Source organism: Artemia sp. Qi Xiang Cuo, chromosome 9, assembly GCF_049724085.1.
Source record: "Artemia sp. Qi Xiang Cuo chromosome 9, ASM4972408v1, whole genome shotgun sequence".
Lineage (NCBI taxonomy): Eukaryota > Metazoa > Arthropoda > Branchiopoda > Anostraca > Artemiidae > Artemia > Artemia sp. Qi Xiang Cuo.
Window position 1 is genome coordinate 60,875,762 of NC_142802.1, and position 17,231 is coordinate 60,892,992.

General features: G+C 35.5%; 1 protein-coding gene across 1 annotated transcript in view; it reads right to left on the bottom strand.

Annotated features, from left to right (window-relative positions):
* Nucleotides 1-17,231, bottom strand: part of LOC148948898 (uncharacterized) — a 97,368-nt gene that overhangs the window by 68,463 nt on the left and 11,674 nt on the right. Inside the window, exons 3-4 of the mRNA XM_089094124.1 lie at nt 3,557-3,715; nt 2,038-2,184 (exon numbers count right to left, since the gene is read on the bottom strand). Coding sequence (XP_088950250.1) covers nt 2,038-2,184; nt 3,557-3,715 — 306 coding nt within the window. The remainder of the gene's footprint in view (nt 1-2,037; nt 2,185-3,556; nt 3,716-17,231) is intronic.

A 17,231-nucleotide genomic window follows, 5' to 3' on the forward strand; every position in this document is an offset into this window, starting at 1 on the left:
ATTTAGATTTAAATATTTTTCCAAAGTGACAAGGTTCTGCATAATTTTTGTCTTTCTCAAATGCATTCATTTTTTCTTTTTTTTACTCTTGATGTTTACACTGCTGATTACAAACTAACTAACAAATAATGAAGAAAGAAAATAGTTTGTTTCAAATACTCTCTCATCATCTATTGGTTCTCCTGGAAAGAGTAAACAACTCTCCAAAATGTTCAACTACAAAAAAAAGAAGAAAATGATCATCAATATTTTTATTCAACAAACTTATGTAAATATATAACACAATCTTAAGCCTTTTTCAGTAAATGACTCAGTCCATTTTTCTCTATATGCTCAACAATTGCATTCAAATCTGCTTGTAAGGTAGATATATTCCTTATATTCACTTTGGCTGAAAAACATAACTGTTCATCCATCTTGAATCGACTCAGAGATATTACATATCTACTGAACATCTCATCCCACTCGAAAGTTAATCTTCTCCCTGGTGCTATTTCTACTGCAACATTTGCAGCTCTTATTTTCACTTCATCACTATGCTCTTTCTCCTGTCTCTTAATGTTCAATACAGTGAAATTACTCATTTTTGTAATATTCCAAAGAAAAACAAAATAATATTCACAATAATACTATTGAACAAAATTCAGAACTGTGACATTAACTAACTCTTTCCCACTTTATGTAGAATATTTTCCAAGGCTATGGGGTTTTTCCTCTATCTGTCCTCCAGTTCTAAAATCAATAATAACAATAAGGGTTTTCCCCAAATCCTGTTGACAAATCAGTTAACTAACTAGGTTTTCCGCCAAAGTCTTCCCTTGTTGAGAAACTAACTAGGTTTTCACAAAATCTTGAATTGTTCACAAACATGTTATGTAACAAAGGTTTTTCCCAAGGTCTCTGTTGACAAAAATATTTCTGGGTTTTTCCCCGTGACCTTGAACTTGGGACTAGGGGACTACGTACTCCCTAACAAACGTGTTCAGCACCAAGGTAACTATAACGTTGCTCCCTACTGCCATGCCCTTAGCGATGACTTGATCCCCCTTAGTGCCTTGGGAAAGGGCTGTAAGTGGGCATCCCCATTGTTGACAAATAGAATTTGTTATTGGGAAATCTAAGGAATCTTTTTTTGGGGGGGGGATTTTCTGCCAGGGGATTTTTCATGGGCAGGGAAGGTTCAAAGAGGAGTTTTCAAAGGGCGTTTCCGGGGGGAAATTTTACACAGGAGAGGGAAGGGATTTTCTGGCATGGTTTGAAAACGGTGAGAAATTAAATTAAAAAATAACATTTTTTTCAACTGAAAACAAGAAGCAACATTAAACATTAAAACTAACAAAAGTTATTCCGAATGTGAGGTGGGCTGCACTTTCAGCAATATTCACTTTTTACACTAAAGTTTGACTTTTTGTAACAATTCTTTATGAAAGAGTGCTCAAACACAAGGCCCATTGAAATTGAATGAGAAGCATTTTTTAAAAGCTTTAAGACTTTGGCGTAAAGAGCGAGGGTTCAGAAAGTTGTAGCCCCCCCCCTTATATAGGGAATAAATTTCTGCTCATTTTATGTTGTAATGTTGTTCCTTACTTTTAGTTAAAAAAACTTGTCTTTTTAAATTTAATTCTAAAAAGAGGTCATATTAATATTATTTTTTTCAAGAACTGGTGAGCCATTCAATTGTAAAAGCTCTTTTGGAAAATGAACTACTAAGTTAAAAATCTTTTAAAACAGTTATTGATTAGATCAGAGCTTTCAGCTAATACTTGTAGCCTCTATATCTGTATGTTCATTTATCTGTTTCCGAATTGACGCATAAAAATTTCAATATTCTTATTTCATTATACTAAAGAGCCCAAAAATAACTTTTACCTATTCCTTTACTATTTTTTCCTTTGTTTATTCTTTTATTTTATATAAGACCTTCTACCACAATAGTTAATTTTTTATTTTACTTCAATTCATCATTTCTATGATTGCAGAGAATACACTCACCGTGCCGGTATTACTAAGCTTGAAAATAATAGAAGTAGGACTTACTAGACCTTCTTAATACGTTTTCTAAGTATACTCTATCTTCTTCCAATTCACCTAGCCAACTTTTGCTATTTCTTACTGAACGGGGAAGAGGCATCGCGTTCTTTGAGGTCTGGCCCCTCTTCTTTGGGGTTCTATTGAGAGCCCATGCTGCAAAAAGGGAATGGTGAAATTTCGAAATGGAGAAAGAGAAGTAGTGAAATGCAAATTTGGCAGCTTTGGTTTCGAAAAACTTCCAGATTTTTTTTTTTTTTTTTTTTTTTTTTTTTTTTTTTTTTTTTGTATTCATAAAATATAAGGACTAATATCGCAAAGGCAATTTTACTATTAGGCAAAAAAAAAATTTTCAGATTTGTTCAGAAACTTTGTCTTTAATTTAGCGTATTTTGCAAAGCTACCCGTGTTTTTTGGAAACACAAAAGGGAGTTGGGGACTATAAGACTAGTCATTGAACACGAAAACACTGTATAGTTTTGTGTTTCATTCTTGGAATTTCGGTAATCGTAATAATAGATCTTTAAAGACATAAGTAGCTGACATTTTCAAAAGCTAATTGTATTGTCTCCATAAAACTTGAAATGAACAAAGTTAAAAACGAAGATAACATTGCTGGTTTTCATTTTAACGCACAAACGTCCGGGCATAAAAGCAAGGATTTTTTGTGATTGCTTACATTTTTGAAGGATGAGCTTTTACCTAAATAGATTCTGCTTTCAATCTGCTGGTTTCTTGTAAGGAGCAGAAAAATTGGCCCCTGAAATTATGTGTTATTATCTAAATGGCCTACAAGCAAACCTATAGGACATTTGTTATATCATAATGTCACGTACACACATCACTTAGATGTTGCATAATTGAGCTAAAGAATTATGCATGTGTAGATTAGGTTTTCCACAGCGATAGGGGGTTCCAATTTACGAAAATTTAGAAGGGGGACAGGAATTTTTTCTGTTCGTTTTTAATGAAGATAGTAAAAACTTGTTTTAAAACAATTAGTTGAGGGGGAGGACGCTTTTGCTTCTTTGTTGATTTTTTCAGTGAAAATACCAAAAAGATATATTCCAAAATCTAGGAAGGACAATAAAATCTAGAGGGCTATTTCACTTTACCCCCTGCCCCCAATTCGTGTCTCCGGAGGTTGATTGGTGCGGTGCAAATAAACCTAAAAGATTTTGGTAAAAAGGTATAACCAAAATATTTGCAAATGATGTTTTTTAATTGTTTATTAATATTTTAGTATTTATTGCTAATCGAAAAGGATCCCCGAAGTTTCTAAGTTTTTTTCTTCTTCTGAGAAATCTAATCCTCGTATGAATGTCAAATGTGTATGAATATTATTTTTTCAACACACAAGAGGTTGGAAATTGCAAGGAAGACAAAAGTGCAACTGGGATGACATTTACTATAAAGACACTTCTCAAATTTGGCATAAATAGTTCAAAGAGGTTATCAATTTAACCGCTATTTGAACTTTTTTATAAAAAAATGTGGAAAAAAAGCTCATTTGTAAAAACAAACTTACGCCCAATTCCAAGTGCAGCTTCTATTGCTTGTTGAGCCTTTTTTATTCCACGAATAAAACATTCCATTTCAGGTCTGTACTGACGTCCTGTCTGGTAGTAAACCAAAGCATTTTCAAAATCTCCGTTCTCAAAAAGCACTTCCCCCTTTTGATGCAATGCTAAAAATAAAATGATGTTCAAATTTTGATTACTTCCTCGTCCATTTAGAGACCAAATATATAGATTCCAAACTTTTGTTATATTTAGAAAAATGTGCGGTATTCTATCAAAGGCGATTTTCAAACCTTTGCTAAGCGTTTTTGGTAAAAAAAAAAAAAAAATTATGGATTTACCCCTCATTCCCCCTCTCTTGAAACAACTGTGTAAGCGTTCATAGTAATAAGTACATTTATAGCCCTCATAGCTGCCAATGCATGTAAAAATTATTTTAAAAAAAACTCAACAATTCCAATTGCCTTTAATAACAAAACAAACGATAGTTAGGGGGTAAAAGGAAACAAAACAACCAAAGGTAAAAGGAAAAATAAAAAGCAAAAGGGACCAATGTAAAAAGTAATGAAAATGTACTGATGATATATTTAGAGATTTAAATGGTAAAGAGAAAATAAATAGATGCAGCAGGGATGGCAGTTCGGGTTGAATTGAAGAAACAGAAAACAGACACTAGCTATTTATTAGCTCCGTAGCAGAAACGATAAAGGCTCACCGATTTTCTTTCATTGAATGCACGAGTCAAAGATTGCTGGTAACTTATAGCAGTGAAAATTGGCGATGGTTTCTAAAAGAAAAATCTCGACACCATCTACCGTTTGGTGTATTTTGGTATTTTTTACAAACTTTGTAATTCTGTTTTTGTGTTTTATAAACTACAATATGACACTTACTACTACACAAATTTTCCCAATTACGGCAATTACATTGATTTTACCCTATTATTGCACGGAGAAAACGGCAAGAAACGCCAAACGCCAAAGGCATTGTTGCAAGTTTTGCATACTCTTTGGTATGAATTGAAAGGTTTGTTTATACTTTTAGGGCATTACCCATAGGCAGCATTTATACAATTTTGTCGTGGTTCTAGACGGTAATACTATAGAAATGGAAACACCGTTTCTCAAGTTCATGAGATAAAACACTATAAAACAAGAGCTTAACAAAGAGCTTGGAAAGATCTCAGAAAATGTATCAAAAACAAAGATAATTTACAAAGAACGGTAAAAAATACTGGAAAAAAACTGGGCAGTCCACATTAAGGCTATAGAAACATGAATTACCATTCCATGAGTTTAGGGGGTTTTCCTCCATGCAATATTGTGAGTAAACGCTTTTGAACACACCTGATTTTACCATTGAGTTTCAGGTGAAGGACAGATAGAAACACGATTCCTTTTATAACAGACGATCGCCAGCGAATTATTTAATTTTTTTCTTATAAATTTATGTTTTCCACGTCGACTCTTACCCGTCCTTTTACATTTGCCAATTAACACTGAGGCGGTTTACATCGGCTCATGAGAACCAATCAATACTTTAAGAACATATCGTACCTAGCAGAAACTATTGGGATAGGTCAGAGAGCTTGTTACTATTGCGTGAATATTTAAGATACGAATATTTCCAGTTAAACTGTGAAAATAAGGTCAAACCAGGAAGACGAATAAGACAGACATTTAGGATTTTTTGATTTTGAAATGGAACTTGGATAAGTTCTCTTCCGCTTCAAGAAAAATTTCCTTTGCTTCCCTTATTGAGACGCCGAATCAAATCTTCAGTATTTCTGACCCCATAATTTAAGTAGAAAACCGATTTTCAATATATAATGCCCAATTAAAGAATCTAAGTCATTCTTGGTCTTCGGTACTGACCCAGTCAATACTGACCAATTTTCAGTATATAATGTCCGATTAAAGAACTTAGGCCATCCTTGGTCTTTGGTACTGACCCACTCAATACTGACCAATTTCCTGTATATAATATCCGATTAAAAAACATAAGCCATCCTTGGTCTTAGGTGCTGACCCACTCAATACTGAACAATTTTCAGTATATTTTGTCCGATTAAAAACCTGAGCCATCCTTGGTCTTAGGTAGTGACCCAGTCAATACTGACCGATTTTCAGTATATAATGTCCGATTAAAGAATCTGAGCCATTGTTGGTCTTAGGCATTGACCCAGTCAATACTGACCAATTTTCAGTACATAATGTCCAATTAAAAAACCTGACCCATCGTTGGTCTTCGGTATTGACCTAGTCAATAATGAACAAGTTTCAGCATAGAATGTCCGGTTAAAGAACCTGGGCTATTCTTGGTCTTCGGTACTGACCCAGTCAATACTGACCAATTTTCAGCATACAATATCTGATTAAATAACCTAAGCCATCTTTGGTCTTCGGCACTGACACTGTCAATATTGACCAAACTTCAGTTTATAATGTCCGATTAAAGCCATCCTTGGTCTTCGGTACTGACCCAGTCAATACTGACCAGTTTTCGATACATAATGTCAGATTAAAGGGCTTGGGCCATTCTTGGTCTTTGATAGCGACCCAGTCAATGGTGACCCAGTTTGGCACTGACCAGTTATCTACAGTACCTTTCTTATCAATCTACAATATTAAAATTTTATCTAAGTCTTGTATCACTCTTTACTATCTGTAACAAACGTCAAAACTGTGAATGGTACCAATGATGATCTTTCAACGAATCAAGAGTATTTCAAGGAATATTTATGTCAGTAGTATGTTACCTACCATTTTGCAGACTTTATGTTCCTTCCGGTGTATTTGTCCCACTTTACGTTCCTTGACCTATTTACAGTGCATTTTTTAATTAAACGCCGCTCCAGAACAAAAAGTTTTTTTTCTGGTAGTTAATTCTAGAGGTCAGTACACACTTTGTCAAGAGGAACGACTATAACTTGATTGGTGATTAGGATTTTAATAAAATGACTAGTTTTCTTTACAATTCATATTAGTAAGAGACTTGGATTCAAAGAGAATAGTTTTTACTTGAGAGGATATTAGTGGAGAAAAAAAAATGAGAGGTGCATTTACACTATTGGAGATTAATGATGGAACTGACAGCAGCAGAAGCAACGATATACGAGTACCCAATGTGGCTATGTAAATAACTGCTGGCTGTAAACTATGTCTTGAATGGGACACTATGTATGCGAGATATTTTATATCATTAAGAAAGTTTAAGCAGGATGAGCAGCTGTGTTTTGCTGGAAAAGTAAATATTCTCCACATAAATAAACTTCGGTCAGCGTTAGATGTCCTATTAAAATATATTGATGAGAACAAAATGCTTCCGTGAATATTATTATTTTAATTATATTCAATAGAACTTTTTCTAAATCAGTTGTATTTTTTTCTTTTTCTATAGTAGACTAGTATATATATTATAGATTACAAAAAGAGATTCTGATTTGTCTGCGGTTGGTTGTGAGAGATTTAGGACTATAAAAAATGGATAGATTTGGGAAAGATTGAATCATGAGGACACTAGTTATTATTGACAAACGTTTAATTCTAGATGATGATTTTCTAGAGTTGTCTATTCAAAGGAAGATATTTTCTCGGGGAACGCTTGTCGATATAATGAAAACTTATTCTTCATCATTAGACTAGTGTATGAAGCTTCTACATCGTGGTCCAAATGCATTTACACAATTTATTGATATATTGATCACGAAGCAGCAAAATGATATTGTGAATATACTTTTAAACATAAGTTTTTAGCAATTTAGGACTTTTTTTTTCATAAGAAAGATGGTGCTCAAGGATGATTTACTCCTCTCTCTCTCTCTATCTCAGGCAATTTTCTTATGTTGCTAGCTCAGTTTCATTTTAGCAGTGAGAGCGTTAACACATGACAAAATTTTTCATACATGTCCGTTATGTATGTCCACACAGGGCAGCTGGTCATCATGTGAAAATTGCACAATGATTGAGGAGTATGATGAAAAGTGTAGATTCTGCAACACGTATAAATTGAGGATATGCTGTACACATTAAAGGTTGTAATTCCTGTCTTGAAGAGGTGTGTGACTCTCTTCCTAGAGGCCACCTATGCTCCAATTGTCATTATGATAAATGTAAGTAGTGGGAGAGTACATATCCCGGTATGATTGGAAATAATCCTAACCATGATTTTAGTTTATTGCTACGAGTTTGGTATCGTCGTGGTTTTAGATTTTTCTGGGAGGAGGAACCAGGTCAACGATTCAACTGTTGGAACAACAAGAGAATATGATTTCTACGTCATTGTTGTGAAGACACTGGGTGTTATGATTATAAGCCCACTGATTTTTATTTGGCTGTGAAGGAATGTGATTCGACACTTGAGGACACTGTTTGTGAAATTGCTTCAAATACGCAAATTAAAACATGTGAATTTTATAGAATGAATGCGAATAGTATCATTGACTATACAAAGATATATGACAAGAGTGAAGTCACACTCTACTGTAGAAAATGTGACCCTGACATTGCACTACATCAGGATCAGTACACTGTGAATTCAAATAATCTACCAGCACTAGTTGTTGTCGACAAATACCTAGTAGTGGATGAAATCTAAAGATTAGAAAAGTCGTTTTATCATGTGTAAATTTTTTTTTATTAAGAAACAATTTAAAAAAAATCTTTGGAACATTTTATTATTATGGCTCTAAAATAATAATTAAATAAACTTTTAATTATTTTCTCCACTAGAAAGTCGTTCAATTGAGGTAAGTCAACGTAGATGTTGAGAAACTGCGTGTAGGTGTAGCCACGACATCTGAACATGAAAAAGAGTAGTGCATGAAAGCCATATGTATTAGTTGTTAAATCCTGTATTCTTCGTTGATTTTGAATACTGATTTTCCCACTGCTTTCAATAAAGTTGCTGATGTATGGAGCGTATAATTTAAACGATAGGCCAAAAAGATCAACAAATTCCATATTCTTCGCTGTTTGAACGATGCATAGCCAATGGCCAGTCTTCAAAGTCGATGGACTGCTATTAACAATGATTAGGGTATTGTTAACACTTGGAATTTTTTCAATGAAGTCCGAAAGTATGCAATAGGACTTGTACTGGGACATGTATGGATCCATACTAAATAAATTGATTATTTGATTTGTGTTCATGGTGCAAGGTCTAGTAGAACACTGCCGTCGGGTGTTGTTTCCCAATAGGTTTCAAATTGACTCAGTGATATTAGAGTGATACTCTCAGTCAGAGCATTGACAAATGTACACTCTAAACGTACAGTCCCAGTTCGTACTATGCTCATATCTTGTGTGCCTGACAAGTCCAAAACAATAACCCTATGTTTTTTTGAAAACATTGAATCGGTTTTTCCATTTTCAAATAGTTGAGAGTCATAATCTAGGGATTGCATGGTCAACTCGTACAGAGTTCTATAGTATTTTTTGTCAAATAATAGAGTGTACAGTGGAATACCATTCACTTTGCACACAAGACTAGATAGACCGAAAAAATTAAAATCTTGGAGATATTCAGTCCAGGATCGAACGGCACTGCCACTCTTCACAAAGGCCAATGCCAATTTTGATGGGATTTCTCCATTGATAAATGATGAATCGCTATAGATACGAGAACCGGAGGCAATGTGACGTTGATTGGTGATTGTATGGGGGACAAAAATTTTACTGTTGCTACCATTGGCTCTAAGCTTCTCCACTACCAGTGCAACAGAGCTCATAACTTGTTGTTTTCGAACGTGGAGAATTGCCGATGTGATAATAATATTTGAATCGGGTGCTGTAAGAAGTGTTTTTCTCAAAATGAAATTCGATGGGGCCATATGCATCTTTATGTCAATTTTGACATTGGGGGGTAGCCATTGGGGTATATTGAATATCTCATGATTTAATTTTCCAACTAGATGATACTCCTGGGTCACTGCTGTAGTCAATTCACCGTCAGTATCAATACCTGTTCGATATTCATAGCCCAATGATTGTCCTCTCAACTCCTTGTACGCCTTTGGCGTCATCATCATAAATTGTATGTAGCTTGCATAGTTGGATAAATTATTGCTGTTGCTCACCAATGTCCCATTAATAAATACATTAATTTATTTGAATAGGTTGTGTAGAATACAGTTTTCATAGGAGAGACCAACGCCGGCATTTGGAGTTGTATTATCTGACTTTTTCTTGACCACAACATTTAAATCAATAAATGTTGATGACAAATCAATGAAATAGTCTTCATTTGAAAATATTTGAAAGTGTATATTGTCCGAGAGGGGTTGTTGGGTGTGATATTTTTCATAGTAGCCATACTTGACACTGACATCAACATTTTCAGCATTGAATAGATTCAATGAGGATTTGATTGATGAATATGAGTCCTTGTAGGGGAGATTAGTCATCTCAAGAGAAGAAATCCTTCTTTGATCTAACAATCTTTTTCTTTTTCTTCTTGTGCTGCTGCTGCTGCTTATTGGCCGTCGTTGTTTTATTTCTCAAAGTCCTTGTTGATGTCCTTTGCTTCCTGCCTGGGTGGATACTGATGAGTGAATGACGCGAACGCATCCTTTTCAGTCCCTCCCCAGTGTGTCTAGATTTTAATTGTTCAATAACCGCTCTTGCTGAAGATCTAATATTTTCCTTAACACTCTCCTTGAAATTCTTGCCGGACCCCCAGTCCTGTAGGGTTGAGGCAACAAAATTTGATGCAGCAGAAACAAGATATTTTCTGGTTAGGGGTAGAGCAGAACGAAATAGCCTAGCAAACGAGTTACCGAGACCATAGCCAGACATTGTAGTATGCCCCTTGTAGTAGTCCAATGCATTGCCTATTTGACGTGGACTCAAAGCACCAACATAACAGTCAATATCGGGACAGACAAATGGAATTCTTCTATCGTTCATTTTTTAGGTTATTGTACCGTCGTTGTCGTTGAAAAAGGGTCGAAAATGACATGTAATCACTGCTAAGCCTTTTTAAATTGCTATTTGATCACCTAATTCAGTTCTTAGTGTTAACTGACAGAGTTCCAAATAGGAAGTGTTTAAGGGAATATACTGAAGATGCTTTATATTGTAGTGGTGAACGTGTTCTCGATTGGTTTTTCGTTCAAGAACTCGTAGGAGGGGGATATTTGAATTGCCAACACGAGATGTTTCCACAAACGATGCGTAGAGAAATATACAAGTGTCTGTGGAGAAGCTGGATGCATAGTCTGCATAGATAACATGGTCACTACCACTGAAATTTTCTGTCTTAATAATACGTTTTTTAAAACCAAGAACCTCACGTAAATTCTCATTGAGGAAAATTCTTTCATTCTCAAATGGATTGGTAATATAAATTCTCCTTTGTTCCGTCGAGTAATTGAAAGTGAAACCGCCTTTTTTTCGACTTGCAATTTTTTTGTTGATAACTCGACACAGTTCATGCATGTTATTGTATTCCCTGTAGGGGATGTTAGCAATAGGGTACTAATTAGAGTCAAAAGTTGCCATTGCACCTTCATCACCGAATTCAAACGGTCGTATTTTTATTTAATATTTACGATCCTTTCTCTGTATTTCATTGTTTTTTTTTATAATACAGTCTAAAATAGCCACTAAATCTGCGCCGTAAAATTTGCCGGCGGGGGAGAGTTTTGTCCAAAAATCACTTGTCGTATTAAAGTCATTGTAGAGAGGATCGGAAACGTTGGAAATGAAATTTACATAGAAATCATTGGGCATTATCAATATCTTCAATACCAATCTAAGACTCAAAATCTGAGTTGTATCCTAGCCACCGAACAACTAACTGTTTTTTACCTCTGTGAGTACGTGTCTTTAATATTTTTTTCAATTTGATAGATATCACTAGAATTTTTAACTTTTTGCAATTCATAGTCATAAAAGCCGCCGAAAATCTCTTCATCTTTTGTATCACGCAGGCGATAAGTTATGTGTTTAGTGTCTAGGATTTTTGCCACTTTAAAAAGTTCAGTGGACCACAAGTAAGTTCCCTTTTCAAAAACATTAGTTGTTCTATTAATTCGAACCGTATCACAAACATTGAATTCATTTTTCTTCTTCTTCTCGACTTTTGATTCATTGGAATATTGTTTAAGAAAGGTGTCAGTTTTATTATGATCCCAATGATAAACGTCAGTTGGTGTAGAGCTGGACAATGATCGATGAGGTCGTTGATTATAAATCAACATGATTTTATCTAGATCATGAATAAAAGCCGGCGTATTTTTCAATGTACAATATCTTGAAATTAAAAGTCGAATAGTTCTTATCAATCGCTCGGCCAATGAAGCCTTTATAGGACTGTGCGTATGATAGAGCAGTGTACTATATTTCTCTAGTACTTTTGCAACATGAGGATTAACAAATTCACTACCACGATCCTTTTGAATTTTTTATATGAATCCTTCCTGAGAATACTTTCAATGGCCTGAGAAACTTCAACACCTCTCTTCGATTGCGATGGAATTTCATATGCATAGCGACTAAAAACACTGAGTGCACGCAGAATGTACTTGTACGATGTATTGTGACGTCTTTGAAGCTCATCTAGAGTCAGGAGATCTGCTTGCATTATATCCAATGGGTAAAAGGCTTTAGTTTTTCGATATTGATTGGCACGAAGTCTATGATTTCTATGCAGGGTGTAACTTGGTTCATTTTGTAGATAGTCTTGTACACTTTTAGTGCGAACACCCGTGACTTTGGAAAGAGTTGTGGGGGAACTTAAACTCCCAGCCTCGCCAATATTTTCATAAACACCTTTCAGAACTTCAGCCATTTTGAACGTAAACACGTTGTGTAACGTCCGCTACCCTTTTGTATACTGGCTGCTGCTGGTGGTGGGGACGTTGACTTGATACGTCTTCGCTTTTGTCTAGCTATCAGTGGTGTGCTAGTATTTTCCAAAATTGATTTAAAATCTTCTTCTTCTTCAAGTTCATATTTTAATGTTGATGATGATGCACGTTCATTTAATTTTTTTAGAATTTGTCTATTGTCAATAATACTTCTGGGGAAATTTATTGTATTTAAAAATTTGTATAGATGAGTGTAAATTGATATTAGCCCTTTACGATTTGTAAGCATGTTATACATTATATCAAGTAGACTCTAACTATTTCCCTGGACTATAATCCTTTTTCTATTGACCTCAGATAGAATATCACAATTTTCAAAGAGAGAAGGTATAAGTCGTTTTCTTTGTTAAAGCAAAGAGTGGGGCATTTGAATTCAAAATTTAAATACAATTGAATCCAAATCCTCCTTATTTAATTTTGTTACAGCAACAGCACCAGGAGATTCTTGAGAAGATGATTCTTTTTTGGGGTCAGCAGCAGTAGGCTTTGATCGATAATGTTTGCCCACTCGACGAAGTGCATCTTGAAGTAAAATCAGTTTTTTATCATCATCAATAGTTTCATTGTCGAGGAATTGACTAAGATTGTCCTCAAAGTGTTTCATGGATGAGAGAGCGAGTTCTATTTGAGTCAATTTATAGTGTTTTGATATTCTCTAGAGAAAAATGTTTACAAGTCCTGCAATTATCGGCAGTAAAAGTGTGAAAAAGCTACCGCCCGCCTGAAGAAGTCCTTTCCTTTTAAAATGCTTTACTTTCTTTTTAGAGGCTAATGCACGTGAAATTGACCGACGTGGCTGTTTTTGTTTCTTAAATACTTATGGCAGTTGAACATTAACCTAGGTCAAATTTAAACAAAGTTCAGATATTAGATTAATGAAATCATTGTCAATACCATGTTTGAGTATTGCTTTTCTAAGCGGAGGTTTTGAAGTGCTTAGAAATGAAAAAAAATGTCTATGTTTATGTAGTTTCTTCAGTGTCATGATAGCGACTAATAGGTCTTTTTAGTGCTCACGGGGAAATATACTGTAATTTCATTGTCAAAAATATCTGTGACTACACGTAGATCCTCGGGTGTATTATTATTAAGATCAAATAGGATATAGACGTGGGGTTTATTAGTTGCCTGATTGTATGCTGAAAGCAGAAATTTAGGGTCACCTGGATAGTTTTGTGTATTTAGAGTTATTAGCCAGCTAGAATCACAAACAACTCTGTAGATTATATAGTAGGTACAGTTCAAAGCAAGTGTTCACATACATTTGTCTGATGAAAGAGATTGTGTAGAACTAGAGTAACGAAAATCTGTTCATGATGAGAGCGAACAGTAAACAATTGTAGCATTTCCTGGGACCATTATTCAATAAATTCAGCCAGATCGTCAATGATCATCCAAGAGTTTGGTTCAATAGTGTTAAAAACATCAAGTCCCTGTATGAACTGTATCCGCATCGATCCCATGGTGGTGGTGGCAGCAATTGCTTTTATTTTATTGTATGACTCCTCCCAAATACTATAACAGTAGTAGATTTTTTTATGCTTTTCTGCAAATATTTTATCAAAATTTTTAATTATTTTAGTTAAGAGTGTTGTTTTGCCCAACATTGAGGGCCCACACAGAAGCAATCTGAATTTTGTTTTAAATTGATATATGTTCCTTTCAACATTTCACCTTGAAAACTAACTGTAGACCCTAATTGTCTAATAACTAAATAATTTTTCCCTACTACTCTGTTATTAAAGAAGACAAAGACAAAGACAAAGACAAAGAATCATATTTTTTTATTTTATTATATTCACATAAAAAATTGAAAATAAAATGAAAAAAATACACTTTTTTAAAATTTATTCGTAATAAAAAAAATACAACAACACAATTTACATGTGTGCCAATATATAAAGAACACTTTTTTTTTGTTTATTTATATAGATAACTTGAAAAAATACACTTTTTTAAATTTATTTATAAAAAAAAATACAACAGCAACATTTACATAGGTACAGAGAGAGAGAAAAAACACTTTTTTTTTGTTTATAGATAAAAAAAACATTAAATTAGAGATGGCACTTGAAAAAAAAAATCTGCTCTAAGTCCCAAAAAAAAAAGAAGATAACTTTGGTGACGGTGCGCCCCCCGCGCTGGCGGCGGCCGCCCCCCCCCCGGGCCGCGAGCCCCCCCCCCCCCCCCAAAGGCCGCGAGGCCCCCCCCCCCCAAAAGGTTTTTTGGAAATTATTTACAGGACTTTATTTAAACCGAGACTTTCCCTGTGGGCAATACATTCGGGCCGGTCTGAAGTTAAATAGTGTCCAAGGGGGAGGGTGGTCACACCATCTTGACAAACATAGACCTTGTCGGAAATGGTATTCATGGCTATTTTCTCTACATTTACAGTATAGTTCCTGTAGTTCAATGAACGAATTGCCAACAATTTGGCTCGTGGAATTGCATTTTCAACAATACAATTCCAATAAATGTTTATGTCGAAATTCTTGTCCACAAAGCGTGTGGGTACTCCTATGCAACGTTTCTTGATTTCCTCGTCGTGTGTCTGTATAAATTACCCCTTCGGACCTACAAACATACCACGGGAAATCAAGTCGCTTCCCGTTTCAGATTTAAACAATAAAAGCTGATTGGGCGCCCGACGTTTTACTAGCTCAGGGTAAAGACCAACACTCCAATTGGTGTAGTCCAATCGTGAGCTGATAATTTCACCGTGCGCCAAATCATCAATTAGATTTGATGTTTCTACTTTGAGCAGTAGAGAATCCGTGTCACCGTAGCAGACCTCTACTTGCCCCTTTTCCGGCCAACGTACCCTAGCTACATTGTATTAGAATTCAAACCTGAGCTTTTTTGAGATCTCTAAGATAGCACTGCCTGCAGCAATATTTTTATTCAGGACAATGTGTCTTTTTTTCCTATTCAAAAGTACCATGCCCAGGCCAAGGATTGTAACGGACGTATAATTGGAATCAACATTACTTCAAGCACATTGTTCCGAACCGGTCACAACGTCACAACGATTCCTATTTCGAAAACTCTCAGACATTTTGCCGAAAGCCGAATTCAAAATGAGTTTATAAATTTCTTTTTCAGCTTTTGTCTGTGCTACAAAATGTTTGCCGACAAAAGTGTCAACAAACGTTTTCAAATAAGGTTTTTGACTAAACTCGAAGGCTTGGTGAACTGTTGTGACGTTGAAGCCGTTGCTACACATCCAATTTAACGCTACTTGATGTACATATATGTTTTTTTCGGCACAATGTCGGAAATAAGTTTTTGTTTTGAAGGCTCCATATGGCATCCGTCCACCTCGACTTATCGAATATTGCAACGGATCATAGATTCCTTTGACTAAGTTATATTGATACACGTTAAAACAAAATACTTTACTGAATCGCGAAGCTCGACTGGTACCTCTCCTTCTATTTCAAAAAGCCATCCAACCGGTTCAGTCTCTTCAACACTGTCACTGTTGGGGAAATGGGGAGCTTGAGGATCATTGAGCCATTTATAGTCGCTGCAAAGTAGTGCATATTGGGACATGGCCGAGGGGTAGAGAGACTTAATATCGAGGAAAACTGCATTTGATTTTTTCCCTGTCTTCTCCCCCGTTGGCTCAGTTTCCAAGATACGGTCTCCGTGAAAAACAAACACCCCTCCTCATTGACCTCTCGATGAACAGATGCTGATCAATGTCGATAATTAGCCAAAGTTTTTACCCATTGATTTTCAGGATGAGGTCTAGCACTAGATGAGACGAAGAAAAATAATACCCCACATCAAGACTAAACTCCTCATAGGTTTTATCTATATTTTTAAGCATGTCTAAAAAAGTTAACACGTCACTCGACAAATACAGCCTGCGGTATTCAGGTCCATTTATGCACCTTCCCTCTTCCAAATCTTTTATTGATAAACTGTAGTCCTTGGTGGTGCACCTCCGACCGTGAAGACTGTCGTAAAAAGCGTCAAGACAGGGACTAGACTCCGCGGAGACTCTCGACATGGAACAATAATGGTCATAATGATATATGCCCTTGACCGTTAATAAATCATATAAATCATTTGAAAATTGTTGCTTGAGAAGGGGGAAAGCATTGCAACCGTCATCGTTTTTCTGCACTTGAATTAATTCACTCAATGAATTGGTGAAAAAACTGTAAGAATATAAAAAATGAATTTTATTCGTGTAATCAACACCGACTTCAACAAATTTTCACATAAATTCAAAAACAAGAAACTTTTCTACGAAGTTAGTTATGATTTTGTACGTAAAGCTGTATATCACCCATGCAGCATTATCATCCACTGGTACATTTCTTTGAAGATGTGCCAATGCAGGTAACACAAACTTCAGATCGTAGTTAGAGTTATGTATAAAAACCGGTAGAAAAAGTTGTTTTTTAATTTTTAAATTACGCGAAGTGTGAGCTCACCCCCGAAAGTTACTATGCCCCGTTGAATTGGGGTCAATAAGGTGATTATGGTCCTGTACCGCGTCTTTTGGGATAAGGGCCCTACACACCCAGCAAACCGGTCCAATTTCCAACGCTGATTGCTCTTTATCCGACAATATTATCGGATAATTGGTATGACGTAATCGTGAAATTCCTCTGTTCGCCGTTTTTATTAAAGAAACCAATAGCTTTTCCATACTGCCCTCCTCGTCCATAGTTAAAAAAAACTCTTCCAATAGCATTTTATTGTTGGCGTCGCGACGGGCATGTGCGTAGGAACACGCAACTAGTTTGTGTTCCTTGACTATATTTGGCCTTGATGGGTCTGATACCTCAACCAGTCTTGTT